The 21,683-nt window shown below is 34.7% G+C and overlaps 1 protein-coding gene across 3 annotated transcripts; it reads left to right on the forward strand.

Annotated features, from left to right (window-relative positions):
• The first annotated feature begins 1,623 nt into the window (after positions 1–1,623).
• LOC106665367 (DNA replication licensing factor Mcm5) lies at positions 1,624–21,265 on the forward strand. Of its 3 annotated transcripts, XM_014391742.2 has the most exons (22): positions 1,626–1,936; positions 5,636–5,762; positions 5,835–5,963; positions 6,945–7,117; positions 7,191–7,346; positions 7,540–7,621; positions 7,685–7,931; positions 8,028–8,221; positions 8,293–8,433; positions 8,542–8,718; positions 8,780–8,895; positions 8,956–9,087; positions 9,162–9,304; positions 10,466–10,593; positions 10,702–10,799; positions 16,026–16,111; positions 16,269–16,475; positions 17,380–17,554; positions 17,617–17,768; positions 17,826–17,943; positions 20,868–21,057; positions 21,140–21,265. In XM_014391742.2, exons 1-22 carry the CDS (start codon positions 1,779–1,781, stop codon positions 21,227–21,229), a joined length of 3,219 nt encoding a protein of 1,072 aa, XP_014247228.1. In that variant the 5' UTR covers positions 1,626–1,778; the 3' UTR covers positions 21,230–21,265. The 3 variants fall into 3 exon arrangements, with proteins under 3 accessions (XP_014247229.1, XP_014247228.1, XP_024082679.1); XM_014391743.2 differs by lacking the exons at positions 17,380–17,554; positions 17,617–17,768; positions 17,826–17,943; positions 20,868–21,057; positions 21,140–21,265 and adding an exon at positions 16,754–17,360 and having other exon boundaries at positions 1,624–1,936; XM_024226911.1 differs by lacking the exons at positions 1,626–1,936; positions 5,636–5,762; positions 5,835–5,963; ... (10 more) ...; positions 10,466–10,593; positions 10,702–10,799 and adding an exon at positions 13,866–14,031.
• Positions 21,266–21,683: the final 418 nt, after the last annotated feature.

The following is a 21,683-nucleotide window of genomic DNA, read 5'->3' on the forward strand; positions in this document are numbered from 1 at the left end:
ATATCACAGAAAAAAAAAAAGCAACAACCTTTTTTTTAAATAAAATGCCAACCTTTCCTTCATCTAAAATCTAATTTACTTATTGAAATTGAGCTTACAAAATCATTCCAAATCACAAACAATCCTTAAACCCTAAGAAACATAAATTTTAAGTTAATAACGGATGAAAATTTTTTTTTTCCTTTGAAAAAAGAGGAACAAAGTTGGATTATTATTATTATTAGTTTTTTTAGATTAACACATATAAAAATTGCAAGTGGCACATTTTAATAAGTGATTGTGGAAAATGTGCATATCACAATAACAATCAGGTATTTTTTTGTCAAATTGGTTTTATAATCTTTTATCAATTTTTTTCGGTAATCTCGACTCCAAGCAGACGGATATTCCATTGATATAAACACTTACGTTTTTTAAAAGGGTATGTTTTGGGTAATTAAAGTGGTATTTATAATCATTTATTATTATTAGAGAGGACGTGTTATATTATATGTATTATATAACGGAACGTGTACATTAGTTTTTAGAATTTTTTTCATTGTTTTTAAGGCTACGACCTTTGGGTCATTTTTGCCCAAATACCAAAACACCAAAAAACCAATTTAAATTTCATCAAATAACCCTGCCTCTGACAGGAAATCAAAGATCAAATATGGGGACTGATCACCCAATAATTTGGATATGTTGTTTGGGAAGTGGTGTTATGTGCGGAGAGGAGCATAACGCCGACAGTTTAGTAGTATATGCTTAACTGTGACTGGTGTTTGACAATGGAGCATATTGGTGTATTTTTATGGTCGGTAGGTAGCCGTAGGTAAGGCGGGTGTGTCCGATCCTTAGTCTGGTTAGGACTGTTTGTCATTTCCTAGAGGCTCGAATTGAGGATTGCCAATGCTTAATTTCTTTTTTGATTTGGAAAAGTTTATTTGCAGTGTGTTGTTCATTCCACTCACCCTCTAATTCTTTCCAAATGATGTTTTTATATGAATCCAGAAATCCTTGTAGGGAACTTTTGTATAGGGAATTCCACACGAAATTAATTCTTTAGCTAACTGATCGGCTTTTTCGTTCCCGTGGATGCCAACGTGACTTGGGATCCACACGAAAATAACTTTAACATTTTGAGTGGAGGGTTCTTTTAGTTCGTAAAGAATATCTTGGATGCTCGGGTTGTAAGAAAAAATATTTTTGATTGACATTAAGGTTGGGAGGGAGTCAGAACAGCATTAGATTTAATTGAAAGGTTGGCTCCTAAAACATTTTTACGAGTAATATTTGAAAAACTAAAGGACAATTTTCGGTGATCTAGATGAGCTGGAAATGGATTTTTACTTTTGGCGGGAAGATGACAGGAACCAAAAAACACCTTTAATTCATAAACTTCAGGTCACGAATGAGAAATGTTTTCCTCGTTTTTAAGAAAAAGTTTTCTAATGCTGTTCCATAGTGTCTTTATTATGATATTCTACTTTAGAAATTTAAAAAAATCAATATATTACTAGTTTATTAATTAAATTTGTTTTATTATTTTTAGTTGATTGATAATGGTATTGGTGAAAAAAAGTGTTTGTGATAACAGAGGGAAATGGATCGTTTCCAATGGCAAACCTGCCCGTCTCCCGCCTAAACCGTCCCGATCGCCGCCAAACTTCTCTCTCCTAGTCCCCTTGTCATCCTCATTCAACAGGTTGATATCCCCGTCTGGCGTTGATCCGTGTACACCCGACTCATTTTCAACAACCAATTTACTGTCAATTTTTCGTATTTAAAACTTTAAAATGGAAGGATTCGACGAAGCTGATGTCTATTATTCGTCAAATCTCGATACGGACCGGTCTTCGAAACCGAATCTGAGGACGGATTTACACGAAATGAAGGCCAAGTTCAAAGAATTTCTGAAGTTTTTCTCACACGGAATCTTCTCTTACAAATACAGGTACGTTTATGTAACGCTGGCATGTGCACTAATGGACAAATTTAACGCCCCACTCAATTTATTTATTTTAAAACTAAATCTATTATCTTTCTACATTATTTTAGTTGCTATCGAAGTCAAAATAAAATGTTTACGTCCTTTATTAACTTTTGAACTGTTTAATCCCATTTGCACAAAAAGCACTATGCCCTTCCATTCTGCTACGCCTAAAGATCGGTTTCAGTTCATGTTGTCCCTTCCGTTTATTTCATTTGATATTATTCTTATTCTTAAGAGTTTTTCAAAGGTTCAGATCAGTCATTTGTGAGTGAGGATGATAGTGTCACGATCATAACATTTTTGGAGAAAGGATACAGCCAGCGTGAAGTTTCCAGGAGAGTAGATATAAATCACTCTACGATAGTAAGGGCTCTTCGGCGTTCAGAGAAACGGGGCTTCACACTAGGTACACAAGGGTCGTTCTAGGTCTACGGACGAGAGAGATGATAGATTCATCTGTCATCAGGCTCTACAAAACTGCAGTATTACAGGAAATGAGATAAGAAATCTGCTAACACAAGTCCAAAATGTTTCGATTTCCTCCTGGATGGGGATAAAAGTGGCAGTCACAAGGCCCTACTGCACCTCCACCTGAATTGATCTATTTTGCGCCCTTGTTATTTTTTTATAACTGGCCAGCTTCAATCTCCCTCCATAGCTTTGCCAGCGGCTCCTTAGTTTAGGATTTTGCTTGTGATTTTTCTTTTCCTAGCAGCAAGAACCTTCACAGAAACATAGAATGTGTTTTGTAGTCTCCTGCTCTTCCTGGCAGTATCTGCACAGTGTTTCTTCTGTCTGTACTCCTTTCCAGTGCATGTGCTTTCTTAAGTGGCAATGCCCTGTTGTCAGGAGTCCAACCAGAATTCTGATTCAGTTGTGGTTGCCTTCCAGTAATTCTTTTGTAAGTCTTGCGGATGGTCCTTTTATGAATTATGGCTTAGAAGATGGCCAGGCTTCAATTCACACGGGAACATGTGAATTGGGCATTAGAAGATTGGGGATGAGTCCTCTTTACAGATGTGGTGAGAGTTAGCCTCAAATTTTCAGATGGGTGTAATTTCATTCCGGAGAAAGGTAAGCCCAATGCTGAATGGTTCCACAAGTGGTATTCCATGGTGGGTCATGATGTTCTGGTGTGGCTTTTCCTTGGACGCCTGGACCGTAATGGTTGTTGTGCGAGGAAGATCTGGAACTTCACACAGGTACAAGACATTCAAAAGTATGACATAATGCAATTCCCCCCCACATTGGTGATCTGCTAATGTAAGGGAATGGCAGGCCACATAGAACATGTATTGTAGAGGACTATCTGAATGAGGTTGGAATTGAGTGCTTGGTGTGGCCAGCTAGAAGTCCAGATTTGAACACAGTTGGGACCAACTTAAGTGATGAGTACAACGGCGAAACCCAGGTCTTAACACCCCAGAAGAGTTGGTAATGGCTGATCTTGGGGAAAGAATTTCTCATGATGATTTTATCAGAAATCTTTTTTAAGGAATGCAAAGACGTTTAACAAACTTGATTCTTGCCAGAGGTGGAAATACTCAGTAATAAAGGGGACAAAAAAGTTTTTATTGGTTTTTGAATTTTTTTTTAAACTCAATAATTGTTTTTTTAGAATTAGCTAATAAACATTTTCTTTTAAAGTGTCTGATTTTCACCACCACTCCTATTTTTGTTATGCAAAATATGAATAAACTTAAATTCACTGTTAGAGTCCTTGGGAATTTTAGGTCTTCAAGGAAATTTGAGATCACCTGGAAAAAAAAAAAAGTCAATCTGTAGACATATTTAAGATTGTTTTACCCTGATGATGACCTTAAAATAGATAGAAAGCTTGGCAGTAACAACAGAATATGCTTTTTTCTTCGCAATTGGTCATGTCAGTTTACCCAACAGGTCGTCCACTAATCGAAAAGAACAATTGGATTCTTAGCTTTAACTCATATAAGGTGAATAGTGTTGATGGATGTTTGAGTATGACACTTGAGTTGTCTTGTGACTTATCGTGCCACTAATTTGTAGTTGTCTAAGTTTTGAGGATCAAAGTTTGCTAATTCAGACCAGTGAAGTGTAGTAGATAGCCGAGTTGGTCAAAGTAGGACTATCCGATAAATAGAGAGACTGTTGTAGCCGGGTGGGTAAGGTAGTCACGGCAATTAGATCCCGTGGTCGTGGGCTCGATTCCCACCATTTTTTTCTGGTGCACAAGGGGTTTTAACAGAGGCATAGAGTAGTGCTCCTGAGAACGATAAAAACTTACTTGAAAGCTCCTACTCACGCCCTCCTAGCTAGCTCCCAGTCCTAGCTTCCGCTCCACCAATTGACATTGTCATACAAAGTAGAATTGCAATCTGACAGCTAAAAGAAGGAAAGGAGCCAATGATAGGAAACTTGGATGCGTCAGATAGGATTGGCTATGAGATGTGCCTAGGAAACAAATCCGGTATTTCTTTACAGCTTAAATAAAAAAACTCAGCAAGAAAGATGGAACAGAAGCACCAAGGGAAGGCTAAACCACAAGTTTCTACCCAGTATTGTGGATTGAGCCAGAGCATCGTGAAATACTGAAAGGACACAGAAGTTTCAAGGCTAACCTGTAACGGTTCTATTGAACCACAGTTCTCTATGTTCTGTCAGTGGAGTGGATGACAGTGTCCAACTAAACTGTTCAATTGTCACCTTTTTGATAGTGCGAGAGAATGTCCTTTTCCACCACTTTTGGCATCCAACGCTCAATGAACTAGTCAAAGAAAAGAGCACCTTTGAGGCCCTCAAACCTGTTAGCCCAGGGGGGTAGTCAATTAAGTACCTGACTAGTTATACATTTTTTAATAATACTTAAGTTACTTGTTGGATTCAAGGGCTACCCTGAACTATTAATTTTGGGCTGGTTACTCCTTGTTCCCCTATTTGTTTGTTATTTATTAAAACATTGTATGTATTGTTTTTATTGTATTTATTTTATTAGAAAATGTATTCAAAATTCAGCAGAAGGGACCTTTTAGATTAATAATAAGAAAAATATTTCCCTACCTTCCTTGGGCCTCCCCTTTTGGGGCAAGGCTGATAGAAGCTAAGTACCGTAAGAATGATTGTTGTATGTGTCCCCTTCCTTCCTTGTTGACTTGTTGATGTCCAACATGTTGAGTTCTTGATGCAGGTTTTTTTTTTAATTTTAAGTCAGATTTTAGAATGCCTGCAAAAAGTTTAGATAATTTGTTTGCAGGGGCTGGCCTATAGTTGACTACTAGTATAATGGATATGTCACGTTTATTGGTCTGGGATTCATGTTTATTTGGTTTTTTATGTTGTATGTTAAGGCTATCCAAAGCCATATAACGTTAATTCATCGAAGGGTTAGGTATGAGGTGAAAAAATAGAATCCTTGGCACAGCAGCCCTTGTGGCTTATCATGCTGCTTCTTATAAGTTCCTAAATGGTTTTTATTCATACATCAGGCATCTAAATATATTCTAAGTTCTTCATACTGAGTGGAAGTAGCGAGTTACCCAATTTAAATGCCAAGACTAGGACTTTCGCAGATTTCCCCTTGTCTATTGTCTTTATTTTCCTCCCCCTCCCACTCTTATAAACATAAATCTTGCATATTTTCATATACAGATCTGTTAGTGAATTATATTTTAAATATGATTTCAGGAATCAATTGAAAAACAACTACAATTTACAAAAATACTATGTTGAAGTTTGTCTCGAGGATATTGCAACTTTTGACGCTGCTGTTTGTGCTCGGTTGATGAAGGAGCCAGCCGAGTATTTGCCAGTGGTAAGTTAAGTTCATATTCATGATTTGAATGATAAAAAAAATCCTTAAATTGGAAATCTTTGTCCCTTTTAGTTTGAAGAGGCTGCAAAAGAAATGGCAGACGAGTTGACGACTCCTAGACCAGAAGGTCATGAAGAAATGGAAGACGTTCAAGTAATGTTGTACTCAGAAAGTGTCCCAGATTCATTAAGGAAGCTGAAGGTAAAATAAATCAATTAAGTTGAGTTAAACATTCTCCATCTGATAACTTTGATAAACGGAATCTACCATAAGGAGTAAATAAAAAAAAATATATATATATAAATTCTTATGAAAGTAAAACAAAATTTGGTGAAGTGAAGGGTATATAAATACTGATTATTTAAGAGGATTCGTATAAAATAAAATAAAAAATCCTAATTGACTTACAAAGGTCCAAATTTCCTAAAACAGACATATCTTCTAAATCGATATTTATAGTAAATTAAAAAATCTTTTACAAGTGGAGAGCAGAATAAAAAAAACAATATCGCTTTTACTTCCCAGTCAGCTCTCAGATTTTGATTGTACGAACCGGTTCAGATATGACCGTGAAAAAGATTCTGTCAGAGTAAGCTGTAAACTTCAAAGTCTTGCAATTCCGCAAGAAAAAGAAAATTAATGCCTGTATACATATGTGCATTTATTGGAATTCAATTAATTTTTTACATTCTCTTGGGGGGGGGGGGAATTTTGGCATAACAAAAAGTCCTTTTGTAAAATTATTATTAAGCTAGATTTTTTTCTGCATTTTTTGGTGTAAAAGATATGGACGTACTAAAAATGTGAACATTTAATCCAAATTTTTTAAACCAGATTTTTTGTGCATTGTTTGGTGTAAAGGATTTGCAATTTTGTGCACTGGAAATTGAATATTTTGACCAATTTTTTTATTATTATTCGTTTTAATCATTAAATTAGATTTTTTGAGCATCGTTGGGTGTAAAGGATTTACAATTTTGAGCACCTTTAGCACTTGATTTAAAAATTGAAAAGGTCTTCACAGATCAGAATGGGTTCTATGACCAGATAAATCCCAATATAACAGGAACCGTGCTATCTAGTGGAAATGTCTCAACATTGTCACTTAAAAAAAATCCCCTGTTGAAAATTCACATTTTTTTTTTTTAATTGGTACATAATTGATAATTGCATTTGTTCTAGTCATCGATGGTTTCACAAATTGTCAAAATTCCTGGGATTGTAATTTCTGCTTCGGGGATAAAAAGTAAGGCAACATCGTTGACCCTGCAATGCTCTTCTTGTGGAAATACCATTCCAAAAATATCCATTAAGCCTGGGTTGGAAGGATATACACTGCCTCGTCGTTGCATATCGTAAACAATTTTCAATTTTCTTCAATGACCTTGTTTACTTAGATTAAGCTTCAATTCATTTTTTATTTTCTAGTGAACAAATTGGACAGTCTCAATGCCCACTTGATCCTTATCAAATTCGGACGACAAATTGTCGGTGTGTGGATTTTCAACTCCTTAAATTGCAAGAGTTGTCAGAATCTGTCCCTCAAGGGGAGCTTCCACGTCATGTTCAACTATACTGTGATAGGTTTGTACGATTATTGAATTTATAAACATTTAAATAAATTTTTTTGAAATTATTATCAAGTTAATCTATATATGTACTTAGTAATCTTAATTGACTATTAATTATTTTAATTAATTACACTTTTTATCTAAGGCCTTAGTTGAGACGAAAAAGCTAGTGTCATGAGCAGGATTAATTTGTGTTATTTTTTCAGATTTTTGTGTGACAGAGTAGTCCCCGGGAATAAAGTACTCGTCGTTGGAATTTATTCAATTAAAAAACAAAAACAATTTAAGGTAAATTTTAACATTTACTGGCCCTTTTTTGGTTGTTAAACCCTTCGTTTTTGTTAATTCAAGAGAGGTGGAGGCCCTAAGGACAAAAATGTCGGCGTACGTTCCACATACATCCGTGTGATCGGTGTCAGTGTTGATAATACTGGACAAGGAAGCCCTGGGTGTATGTCATTTACACCCGAGGAAGAAGACTTCTTTCGAAGGCTAGCTTCTTCGCCCAATGTTTACGATAGAATAACAAAATCCATTGCGCCCAGTATTTTCGGCTTTGAAGATATTAAAAAGGCAATTGCCTGTTTATTGTTTGGTGGTAAATTTTGATTTATATATCGTACATAAATATTTGTAATAATATTGTGAAGGGGTTGAAAAGGCTGTTTTTTGTTAATTACTTTTCACATTATAGGCTCACGTAAAAAACTTCCCGATGGTTTAATCAGAAGGGGTGACATCAACATCCTTCTTTTAGGAGATCCAGGAATTGCAAAATCTCAACTTTTAAAATTTGTAGAACGTGTCAGTCCACTCGGTGTTTATACCTCAGGTAAAGGCTCATCTGCAGCCGGTCTCACAGCATCCGTCGTAAGAGATCCTCACACTGTATGTTGTTATTTGGTTTGAATATTTACCTTTTTCCTCTTTTATAATTTTTTTTTTTTTTGTATTTTTAGAGAAATTTTATAGTTGAGGGTGGGGCTATGGTTTTAGCTGATGGCGGTGTTGTTTGCATTGATGAATTTGATAAAATGAAAGAGGATGACCGTGTCGCTATTCATGAAGCCATGGAACAGCAAACCATTTCCATTGCCAAAGTATTTTTATTTTTTACTTATTCTTTTTCTGTTTCAGCGTCAATTTAAAAAATACAAACTTTCAGTATTAAATTATTTCTTAGCTCAAATATGGACTGTGTATTGCAGGCTGGTGTAACGACAACGCTTAATTCTCGCTGTTCAGTTTTGGCCGCAGCAAATTCAGTATTTGGAAGATGGGATGACTTAAAGGGTTCAGAAAACATTGATTTTATGCCTACTATTTTGTCTCGTTTTGATATGATTTTTATAATAAAGGACACTTGCAATGAAGCAAGAGATATCGTAAGGCATTAATTTGTTTAGATTTATATTAAAATAAAATTACAACGTTATTTAATTTTAGACATTAGCTGAACATATTATGAATGTCCATATGAAAGCATCAGAGATAACTGGAGAACAATCAGATGGTGAATTGTCTCTACAAATGCTTAAAAAGTTCATTAATTATTGTCGAAGGTGTGTAATTTTATCATATTCTGAGCTTTGACTGTTGTTATTGCTTTTTTGTTGTTGCAGGCGATGTGGCCCAAGATTGTCCCAACAAGCTGGTGAAAAGTTAAAAACTAAATATGTTCTTATGAGAAGTGGAACTCATAAACACGAAATGGAAAGTTCTGCTAAAGCTCTTTCTATTCCTATAACTGTCAGGTAGCATTTAATAATTAAATACTACTAAATGCCTATAGTAGGAAATTTATTTACATTAAATTGATTGTTTTTAGACAACTGGAAGCTATAATTCGTATTTCTGAATCGCTTGCAAAACTTGAATTGCAGCCGTTCGCTACAGAAAAGCATGTCAATGAAGCATTAAGGCTGTTCAACGTTTCCACTTTAGATGCTGCACTTTCTGGAACTTTGGCAGGTATGTTTATGTTGAGCATAAAGAATATATATTTTAAAAAAATGGATCTTAGAAGTTGTGGCTACTAAGGCAGTTGTTTTTTTGTGAAAGCCTTTTTTCCCATGAACAGTATCTCGCCTGAATATAAACTTTTATGGTATGTGGCACGTAATTTGAATCACTCCGTCTTCACCGCTGCCAGCGCTGAACTCATTTTTCAGTAGATATGGACAAAGCTGATCTTTTTAAGAGTTAGATCAAAACATTAAGTGAAATGAATCAGCTCTTTTCCATGATTCACCGTTTGTGCTCACCAACTTTATATTTAAACCCCCCCCCCATAATTCCATGGGTAAACTGGTTGGTTTTTTGAATTTTGTGAAATTCAAATCAGTAAGTCAGTGAATTACAGGGTTGTTATATGAAAGAAAATTAGCCTTTTCTTTGATGTTTAACACTTCCACACGTGATTAAAATATTCTGTCAAAATACATATTCATACTATTTAAAAAATGATGTAAATTTGTACTTGTAAGTTTGGCTGTTCCAAACAGTTCTCGATATACTGCTGACCCCACCCCAACAACTACACTAAAATTATGTACAGCCTAAACCTACGGTTTGCCTGGCAAGGTAATTTTCATTGTTGCTAATAATAAATTTCAATAAAAAATGAAGTTCGTTGAACAGTTCATCATTTCATGCACATAATAATTAACAACTCTGTAGTGTGTCTCACTTGTAAAGCAAGTGAATAAAACGAAAATAAAAAACATATAAACAATAATATAAATAACGAAAATAAATATTTTAAAGTTACACAGCTCATTCGTAAACATAGTAATTTCGTGTAACTGAGTATAACCTGTAATTAAATAAGAGTTCAGAGTAATGCTGTAAGCTGGGAAGTGAAATCGCAGAGTGTTGAAACTTGAATGGACGAAAACGCCACACTTTATTTTTAATTAATTAACATTTTTATGTAAGGTTTTGGCTGAAATGAAAAAGTTAATGTCATGAGCGGGATTCATTTCAACCAAAACCTTACATAAAAATGTTAATTAATTGAAAGAAGTAATTTGGTCAATCATACCACTAAATATAATGGATTTATTTTTAATGTTGGAATGTGTCTGTATTAATTACATCTTTCTGTGTCTTATTCCTTTTATTCGTTTTCAGGTTCACCTGAATTTACTTCTTCTGGAGATTATGAAAAAATGGTACAAATAGAGAAACAACTCAAGAAGAGATTCCCCGTCGGAATTCAAGTTTCGGAACAAACTATAATCAATGATTTTCAAAAACAAGTCAGTCCCTTTAATGTATTACACCTCAAAATTCATGAACTTGTAGCAGTGTCTCTTATAAATCACATGTTATTTATTTTTATTTATTTATTTATTTTATTTTTGCAGGATTACAGTGAGCAGTGTATTAGAAAGGTGCTTGAAATCATGATAAGAAGAGGTGAACTAATACACAGAGTACAGAGGAAGTTTCTTTTGCGTCTTCGGTAAATGAATAATTTGTACTATTAATTTTTTAACATTTTCTACTTCGCCCTCTTGTCCAATTTGTTATTAAAAGCAATTTCTCTTTTTCCTGTTACAAAACTGGCTTGTAATATATGCATACAGCTACATTTTCATTGTTTTTAAAGTTTTGTCCTATTAATTAGTCCTATACCTCAGCATTTGTGTCTATTAATTTTTAGGAATATGTGAATTATAATAGAGAAATGGTTGAGTATATCAACAAGATATTCAATCTGCATGATGTTTTTACAGTTGATTTTATAATAGTAAACCAATTAAATGGCCTCGTTGATCATACTGTTAACAAAAGTTAGTTCTGCCTAGATTTTTTTTTTTTTTTTTTTTTTTTTTTTTTTTTTTTTAAGCAACCATCTTATTTGTCTATCTTGTTTGGATTTGTTCTAAAATGATATTTATGCAATTGTCTTTTTATTTAATTCTTGCAAATTCATAGGTGAAGGGTTTTATCAGAACCCTAAATGATAATTATATTTAAACAATAACCTTTTGTTTATTAAAAAAATTAATACTATTTTCCTTAATTATATGTAGTTTTCTGTAAAATAGATAAACAATATAGTTTAAATGGTTTTATAGTTTTCGCCCTAGCCTCTTCATGTACAGTAGATTCTTATGTCATTTTAATAATAATAATAGCAATAGTACTTTATTTGTTATAATACAGTAATATAAAATAACTACACAATACAGCATGGAAAAATGGAAAATTCGGCCTGCTGGAGGTGAATGAAAACATAAATAAAGCAAAAAAACGTGAAAGAAGAGAAAAAATTTAAAAAAACATGAGAGTAAAGCCAAAAAGGGGATCGCAACAGCCTTGTGGTAAGCGTGATAAACTCTCAGCTCTAGATCCTGCGGTTGTTTGTTTGATTCTCACCGTTGCCCCTGGCCCTTTTTTCCATGCAACCCCCCCCCCCCCAAATAAAAATATATATACATACATACATTGCATATGAGATATAATGTTCCTTGACTAATATCAACGTTCATAAGGCCATTAAAAAAATAAATGAATAAAATAATAAAAATTGTACGTAATAAAGGTTAAATATTTATTTCTTTAACATAAATAAATATTGCCATGCATGATTGCAATATTTTACAATTGTGGTTAGTTCAGAATTTAGCCCAGTAATTAATTCATCTTTAGACAGAGAACTTTGGCCTAGGTGGAGCATACAAATTTCTTTTAAAATTGTGCATTCTGCTGAGACATGGTCTCAGCATCACATCTTCTCTGACATTATAGTTACATAGAGAGCTCAGGGCAAAAGGTCCCTCCATCCAAGGGATGCAATTTAACTAAGGTAGCTCACCTCATTTTAAAAACCCACCACAAATCACCCAAATTCACATGCTGATTAGAATCAGACAATAAATGGCAGTGGGAAACTACGATCGAGATCTCTGAAGGAAAAGACAAATTGATGTCAGACAAGCCTCACAGACTCCTCCCGATGACATACACTGATCTGCAAGATTATGTTTCCATGCTAAAATATTATTAATATTTAAGGTATGTGGGATGGAATATTTAGAAAATAAGAGTATGCCAGTGGGAGAACCAGAATGTGTTATTTTATAGGAATTAGGAAGCCGAGAATTTTCAGGGCATACTTGAAGTGAAGCCCCAGTGTAGATATGATCAATAAGTCCATGGATGTATCGAAATACAACAAACAGCTAGGAGTTGATGAGGGTAGTTCAAAAAGCTTTTTGAATATTTCAGAAATTTCTCAACTACGTCATACTGTTGATATCCCCCAGTGGGATGTTGTAATTTAACATTAACCCTGTACATATTCTATTAAATCTTAGCTGTAGTCAACACGTGCTTCAAATGGTATTGAAATGAGAGGTGAGGTGAAGAGGAACTGAAGTAGTGATATACATATTCAACAGGTAATCACTTGTAAGAAAAACTGTCAGTACTGACAAATCTCCCACCCTTTCTAAAACTGGCCACCTTATTGGCAAAGTTATCACAGATTCCATTTCACATTTCCAATATGTTTATGTACCTCTGTAAACTTATTCAATTATCAGCTATGAACAACACATCATCAGGATATGTTTTAATTTTATTTAAAAAGTTTTTTTTTTTTAACATGGACATGTTTGAATCTAATTTGTCTTTTTTAAATATTTTGGTTTTTGTTAAAAAAAATTCCTTTTTTAAGTAGATTCCTTATTTATTTAAACATTTATTTGGATTTTTCGGAATTTAATTAATTTCACGTATTTTCTCCAATCATCAGCATTTCCAGCAAGAAGTCCTTCATTATGACTTATTGATGTGTTTCTTTCCTGGGTAGAATGTTTTTCCAAGTAATCTTTTTTTTTAAGGAGATTTTTACTATAATTAACTTTAGTGTTGCCAATTCGAACACCGCTTTCAATTATAGAAGGAAGGTTACCAATGTAGAGTGAAAAATGGATGGGACTTAAAATGCATCCCTGCCTAACTCCACAATTTATAGGGGGGAAAACCTGAAATTCCCTCTTTGATCCTAATCACAGAAGCAGCATCACCGAATAAACTTCTAAGGCTACTAAATTACTTTAGACGAGTCCCAAATCAAATAATTATTAATGTTAATGTCATTTTGGTTTCTTTATTAAATAGCTTGACTTTTAAGGCACCATTTTTGTTTAATGTCATGCTTTGTTATTGCATCGCTGAATCCTATGGACCTGTAACGACGGTTGACTTTCTTGGTAACATGGTTCTCCAAAATGCCTTCGGCTCATTTTATTTTCATTTGTACAACTGCTTTAGTGTAAAAAGTCATTTGGTAGGTTCTGTTACTTTTCTTTATTTGTAAATATAATATATGAAGATAGTCCTCCTTTTACTTAGTGTCACTGTTTCCATGTATTAAACCTAAACTTTAATCAACAACTTACATCATTTTGTTCTGACATTAAATTTACATTCTATATACGTAGGAGATGGAAATTTTTATTCTGATAAAAGGATCGTCCTATCGATAGTACACAGGCGATAAGTGTTGACCTTGAAGACGATATTTATCATCAGGAGGTTATGTAGCTGTATCAACAGGTATCGCCATGGCATAATAAATTGACATTTCAACTTAATGAAATGTAAAACTTAGAACATTGTTTTGACATGTTCGTATAATATTAAATTTCAAATGTCATGGTGCAATTTGAAAGTTATCGCACGTAAGTAATTACATTTTTGTTCGTTTCACTAGGAATGAAATTACATATAATTGACCCATCGGTGTCAAGTAGTTGTAAACATTATTCAACATACTCAGCATCGCTAAATAAAATGGCCTTCGAGTGGAAAAATCTGGGTTTTAAAGTATAATATGACTATAAAAGAGTTGTCAGTTGAAAAGCTATGATTATGTGGTAGGATGAGTGTGACTTGAGTATCATAGAAAGATATTGAGCATGAGAACTATGCTTATAGAGGTGTTGGTGGCCACAATGGTTTAGGTGTTGATGTGGTACTCGTCACTGTAAGGTAAAGGTCCAGGGTTCGAACCCGACATACTTACAAATGGGCTTTTTTTTTTAAACACCAACTCTCCAAGTGTGATATGAACTCTGTTGTTGCAATTTTTATTAAATCTTTCAATTAATTATTCTTTTTATGTAAGGTATAAGAAGGTCATGGGTAAGTTCACTGTGTACAGCCTGATTCTTTGTCTATTAAGCGCATAAGCTAAATATGGTACTATCCCTTAGTGATAAGCACATAGTGTCAGTGCCTGCTTACAATGGCACAGCAAACTGGAAAAAACATAGATTCACCAGACAGGATTAAAAATAAGTCCTCTGTTCAGTGGGAATGTAATCGAGGATCACGTCAAAGGACCATTGCATAAACTAACAACTAACTAAATTTAGCATGTGCTAGGACTAGAATGATAGTTGGAATGTTGATTGGACAATGCAGACCCCAGAGTATGGGTTGAGTGTGCCCATTTTGTAGATGTTTTCTCAGATGCCAGTGATAGGTTAATAGTCTTGTCACTCCTCTGAATCTGGCCCTCTCCTTTTTGATTTATTTGGATCTATTCATGATCGAGGATTCTGAATTTGCTTTTGTTATCCCAAGAATAGGTTCAGGGCATATGGTCTTGCAGATCCTCCTCTGGCCAGTTCATTACCCAAAATTCCTTTTTGTACAAACACCCAAGACACAAGCATTGATGGCATGTATTTCTTGAAAGACTGAACTATGCTTCCCTAATGAGTTCGATTGCTCATATTTCTGGTTCGTACAAAAATACCGGTAAAAAGCTTAATGAGGAGACAATAATGGAGATGCACCATACCTCAATACTGGTTGTGGTGCGCAGGTTGTAAAAAGGCCAGTTCCTATTCATCGGATAATCTAATTTTCCACTGCCCACTTTGAATACCTCGCCCAGCCCCTTTCTGACCCTCCCTAGGATATTCTCATTAGTAACTCATTTGAGACTTGCTTGGAGAGGTATGTGTATGTGCTTAGTCTGTAGATGAGGTTGGTCATGGGCTTGATCTAAATGCACCTGAGCATTATTTCTATCAAACTATTCTGTGACATTTACTACCTTAAAACAAAGTCAAGTACATCAGAGTACCCCTGCCCCTCTGTTTGTCTGCCACCCAGTCTGATCAACAATAGAATATCAATATTAGAATAAAAGTAAAACAGCTATTACAATGGACTCTCGTTATCCACTGGGGATTCATAACAAATATCACCGAGGATAATACAAAACACCTCAAATTTCATGCTTCGAAGCATTTTCTTCTATCTGCATACCTGACACTTTCTGTATTGTGTGCTATCGTCAAAGTTATGTATGAATGTATGGCAACTTGTATGAAGTTATGAGCAGTATGACAAAGGTTGCAACATGTTAGCTCAGTTGTTTGTGATTTACCACGTTCCCACTCTCCTCTAAAACTCAGAGGGCATCTGTAGATGAGTAAAAGCATGGAGTCTAGTACATGGCTGCCATCTTCAGGGAGCCTTTTTATTTGTCAGCAAAAAAGGTGCAGATTTTATTCCTATGGTTGCCGTACAACAAGTAAATTAGCAAATCCCCTTTGATTTTTATAAACTAAATAAACAAAAAGTAACACTGAAAAAAAAAAGTTCATTACAAAATAAACTAATAAAATAAATTATTTGGAATACATTTAATTTTTTTCAGGTGGGGTATTGTTGATTGGCTCTGGAGGTTTTGGATACCTTCATCGTGTTGCGTTTTACGCCAGACAGAAAAGAAGATACTTGCAAGTATGTCATACTGAAATATAATTGCAAGTTGCTCCTATTTTTAAAATATGTCTTTCTTTGTGTTTATTATTGAGTTACTTATTTGACTGATTCACTTTTGTCCATTAATTCTTAAAAAATTGTATTGCAAGGGTTAGACCATTAATTTTTTTTCTAGGTTTGAAAACATCCTATAAAGGATTTTATGTAGATATAGGACCAGTTGTGGGAAATTGCGACAAAGTATGGACAATAGCTTTAAATTCAAGTTCAACAAGAGTACCATTAGTTTTACTCCATGGACTCGGATCTGGGGTCGCCCTTTGGTGTTTAAACTTAGACTCACTTGCTGGTGACAGGCCTGTTTATGCAATTGATTTACTTGGTAAGAATAGCTATATTTTCTCTTTTGTTGCTTTTGGTTTGGTGTCAATTATTTCCCTATAGAAAACTTTTGAAATATTAATTCTTATGAATAATTATAGTGTGCTTTGGACTGCTTTTTGACAAATGTAACAATTTTTGTATGGTATTTTTGCAGTAAAGTGAAAAATAGTGAGATCAACATATTGAATAGAGTTTATGTGTAAGGTTGCTCATAAATACAAATGTAACAAGTAAAAGTAATGATGAATAAGGCAAAGTTGTAAAATAAGTCCATAGTGATTTTCAGTTGTGGCGTGTACAGTGATGACACTTTGGAAGAAAACACGGAAACTTTGATTTGGAAATGCAAGGCGCTCTGATCCTCATTCAACATTGATGATGACAAAATTCATAGCGATATATGGGATCACATGATGATCCTAAAACACAATGTAAATGACCTATATGCAGGCACTGACTAAGTAATAGCTAAGCAATAGAAGGAAATTTAGCATATGCACTTAACTAGTTTGTGTACGATCACTCTCTACCAGTGGTCTTCGTAGACGTGTTAGAAATCACCTGGGATGTGCTACCCCACCCAGCCTATTCACCTGACATTGCCCCCCCCCACTGAGATTTCCACATATTTTAGGCTCTGAGTTTGCTATCAAAAAACACTATGGTTTGTTTCACAACTGATATTCTGCTCATTTTGATTGACAATTAACCATCTGTTAGCAAATGTTAGGTAATAAAATAAGTTAAAGAGTGAATTAATGTTGAATTTATAAATTACATCTAGACTAGTTTAGTTTAATAGTTATACTTTATATTACATACAAGTGACCATTTTATATTGATACGAGAGTTACCTACATGTCTGCTTTCACCCATTGGATTATAAATAGATTTTTTTTAAGGTTTTGGTCGAAGTTCACGGCCTTTATTTTCATCAGATGGTTTGAAAGCTGAAGAACAATTTATTTTGTCAATTGAAGAATGGAGGAAAGAGATGAGGATAGAAAGAATGATTATATTAGGCCATAATATGGGAGGGTTTTTGGCGATGGTCTATGCTTTAAAGTATCCAGAAAGGTTACCTATTTTTTTTTCATTTGTTATGTGCCATACCGTTTCTAATAGATAATAATTTTCAGGGTAATACACCTAATAGTTGCGGACTTATGGGGTTTCCCAGAAAAACCAAAAAACGATGGAACCATGAATGAATCATTGTTTAACAAGCTTGTAACATACATGTCCATTCCTCTTAATCCTCTTTTCGCTTTGAGAGCAGCAGGTCCATTTGGTAAATTACCTCTGCTGTTATTTCTGCTGTAACATTTCTGAAACAGTATTGTTTCAGGTGATTGGCTTATAAAAAAAGCAAAGCCAGATTTCGTCAAAAGATTTGCATCAGCTCTTGACAACGATCCTGGAGCGATATCGCAGTATATTTTCCAATGTAACGCTCAACCTCCTACGTAAGTAGAAGTACACAATTTTTAAATATTCCAGTGCTACCCAGACATCCTTTACAAACACCTTTATTACCTTATCCTAGAATTTTTAACTGATCCCTGCTTCAGAGTGAAGTGTGATGAATATTCTAATACCAGATACAAGCCGGTGTTCCACAAGGGAGCATTCTTGGTCCCAACATTTATACTGTTGACTTACTTATACATCCCAACACTATCATTCCTACCTATGCTTGTCATTTAACCCGAATCCTATCCAAGCAACCTCCAACATCCAAGAACAATGATTAAAGGCTGAATGAGGAAACATGTATACAAAGTACATGTACTTGTACAAAGACTCTTATGGCACAAATCTGTTTTTACCAGCAAAACTGACTCTATACAAGACATTACTGTGTCTACTTTGAACATATGGAGTTGAACTGTGGCATTCCGCCAAGCCATCCAATATCCCGTGGATCCAATCGTTTCAATTGAAAGTCCTTAGACAAACTGTCAAAGCTTACTGTCACTAACCTTATCTTAAACAACCTCAACATTTCTTTTGTCAATTAGCTGGTCTGATCCTGCATTCAAGTTTCACATCAGGGTTTCGATCCCTCTTAACCCTACTGCTCAAGCCAGAGATGATACCGCAATTCTGTCTTCTAACTTGAATCCTATCCAAGCAACTGCAAACCTCCAAGAACACCTTGAGTATCGAAGATTTCCAAAAGGACAGAATGACAAAAAATATACCCAGTGTTCAAACAGTCTTGCCCTTCTTCGAACATGAATAACAAGGAGCTTTCTTCTACTCAAGATACTTAGTCAAAGTTAGATTCTTAGTACTATACCTGGACAGCAGACTGACTTAGAAACCCCACACAAGACTTAAAATACAAAAACTTGAACAACTGTCAAAACCTTTAAGGTTAAATAGTTTTGATTGTCAAAACTCAACTAACTCTATACAAGATTTTAAACTAAGGTCTTGATTGAGATGAAAAAGCGTCACAAGCAGGATTCAAACCCACAACCTTCGGCTCGATACACCGCTGCTCAAACCACTTGAGCTAACTTTAGCAGATAAGTAGCACTTTTCTATTGTTTTTTCATCTCAACCAAGACCTTAGATTAAAAGTATAATTAATTAAAATAATTATTATGGTTAATAATGACTATTAGTGCATGAATGGATTTATGCCAAGACATTACTGCAACCAAGGATCCAATTATTCCAATCAAAAGTCTTGAGACAAATTTTCAAAGCTGCATATTATTGGGTGTGCGTTTTTTTTTTTTTTTTTTTTTTTCAAATTACGTTATCCTTTTTTATCTGCTGGCCCTCTTAGTTCTAGGGTGGGAAAAGCTCTATGGAAAGATATTGTTAAGAAAGGGGTAGTTGATACCAAAAGCCATGAATTGTCCCTCAGGAATAAGGAAAACTGCATGGCTTGTTGGGTTTAACTCCCGAATAGGAATAAATAAAAAGGGTTTATTTCCTATTTGGTCATTGAGGACAACAAGGCCTTTACAAAAATGTTAAACACCATAGCTGTTTGCAAGAAGAATGAAACGCGCTCTCGTAAGGTTCTATTATCTGTTTGGTGGGATATTCAAAGAATAATTTATAGAGAACTCTTACCACACAAACCCTTACAACATTCTGTGCCAAGCTATCAGGCCAGAGCTTCCAAACAAATTATGTATAAATATAAAGGGAAAAGTTGAACAAAAGTAATCAGGAAAAACATCAATCGATGAGGTAGTGTCATTCAAAAGGTGAGCAATTGTGGACCTTGTATTATCAAGTATGTTGGTCTGGTGAAAATCTATATGGAAAAGTGGGCCGTGGTCCGTTTCTTAAGGTGTGCTGAAGGATCCTTAACCTGAGAGGATATCTGGAGCGTTGTTGTTAAGCATCTTCCAACCAAAGGAGGAGTCCTTCAAAGCTCGAGTGATTGAACTTAAAGTTTGTGTAGAGGGAAGAATGGTCATCATCCGATTCATGACCAGTACTCCTGGAGGAAATAAATTCAAGAGCTCAGTTCTGAATCCTTTCCAGACATCGATGTCTCTTTTATTAGAGAGTGCCCATACAATCCCTGCATATTCCAATTGCGATACAATTAAGGATTGAAATAAGACCTTTAAAGCAAACAGATTAATAAATTCAGCAGTCATTCTCTTAACAAATCCGAGGTTTGCTTTTTTAATAGTAGTATAGATGAGTATTAAATTTGCAGTTGGAGCTAAATGTGACTCCTAAGTCCAATAGTTGCTGTAATACTTAATGTTTCACGATGGCACCAGGCCGAGTAAAATTGCCAAGTTAGGCTGTAGTTAGCAATGATTACCCCACCCTCAATACTCTCCAGATCTCGCACGTTCTGATTTTTACTTGTTTCACTCCCTAGACAAACACTTAAAAGGTAGAGAATTTTTGCATGAAAATGCTCTGAAAATCATTCTTAAGATTTCTTCTCCTTCTAGGTCATCAGACTTTACAAAAAGGGGATATTAATGCTACCATGTTAGCAGTATGTTATAGAAAACTAAGGAAATTATGTTTTGGATTAAAAATGCAAATAAATTTTTATTTTGACTTTTTTCTGAAAATTGAAAAAACTTATGCGAGCACTCAGTACATCACCAAACGCCACTTCCTTCCGTTTGCTGATGAGCTGACCTGTACCCGTTGTCAAAAGTTCCTAATCCTAACCCTACTACCTTCTCATCCTGGGAACCCCTCCATTTGACGGCCTCAAAGCCTACTCGCCTCTTAATCCCTCATATTGAACGCCAGAGTTGACTGGTTTCTCTTAACCTTAGCCTTACAACCTTACCTGAGTTTGTTTATATATATAGTGTATATTTTTTAATATTTGTTATGTGCGAGATCTTTCGATCTTGTGTTCTATTATCTAACATTTTACGTTTAGTGGAGAGGCTGCTTTTAAAACTATGACGCACGACACTGGCTGGGCGAAATACCCGTTGATCAATCGAATCGACAATTTAGATTTAAGAATACCCATTACCATTCTTAACGGATCAAGATCGTGGATTGATTACACGACCGGAGATAAAATCAGGGAGAAAAGAAGCATCTATTCTTGTGTCAATATTCAGGTTAAACATACAATTTCTTCTTGGCATGAGAACAATTTTTACATTGTTTTAAAACTTTTTTTTTTTACTTTTTATTTTACAGGTAATTTCAGGGGCAGGAAATCACTTGTATGCAGATAAAAGTGAGATTTTCAATCGATACGTAATAGAAGCCTGCAATCGTTCAGACTAAAGGCCACAATCGATAAATACATCCAAAATTATTGTATATATTTAATTTATTCATATTAAATAAACCCCTTGATGAATAGTCTGCGCCGACAAACCTATCGGGGAAGCAGGGTAATTAGGATCCCCGGGTATATACATATATATATATATATATATTTTAAATTGTAAAACAAATTAATGCAGTATTATAAACTGTCATTCAATGTGATAACTTTTAGTCATATTAATAATAGAATAAATATGTACCTAAATTGAAATATATAGTAAGTTTTTTTATTTATTTTACTAATTTTTTCTCCATAATAAATCAAGGAATTTTTTTAATGAAAAAATTCATCAATGAAAGAATAAAAGAGACCAGCCATGTTTTAAGCATCTGGTGTGCAAAGTGATAAACTAGGTAGATCGTTCATTACAGTTCATTGATTGGTCTGTGCGTTATGTTCATTTTTGGC

This window comes from Cimex lectularius, unplaced genomic scaffold (assembly GCF_000648675.2).
Source record: "Cimex lectularius strain Harlan isolate CLEC.00 unplaced genomic scaffold, Clec_2.1 scaffold9, whole genome shotgun sequence".
NCBI classification, from domain to species: domain Eukaryota; kingdom Metazoa; phylum Arthropoda; class Insecta; order Hemiptera; family Cimicidae; genus Cimex; species Cimex lectularius.

What these genes read in the sequence shown, in the direction of transcription:
- LOC106665367 (XM_014391742.2), top strand. Translation starts at nt 1,779, where the DNA reads ATGGAAGGATTCGACGAAGCTGATGTCTATTATTCGTCAAATCTCGAT. An exon ending in ATCTTCTCTTACAAATACAG is followed by an intron (nt 1,937 to 5,635) that starts GTACGTTTATGT and finishes ATATGATTTCAG; the next exon opens with GAATCAATTGAAAAACAACT. An exon ending in AAGTTTCTTTTGCGTCTTCG is followed by an intron (nt 10,800 to 16,025) that starts GTAAATGAATAA and finishes AATTTTTTTCAG; the next exon opens with GTGGGGTATTGTTGATTGGC.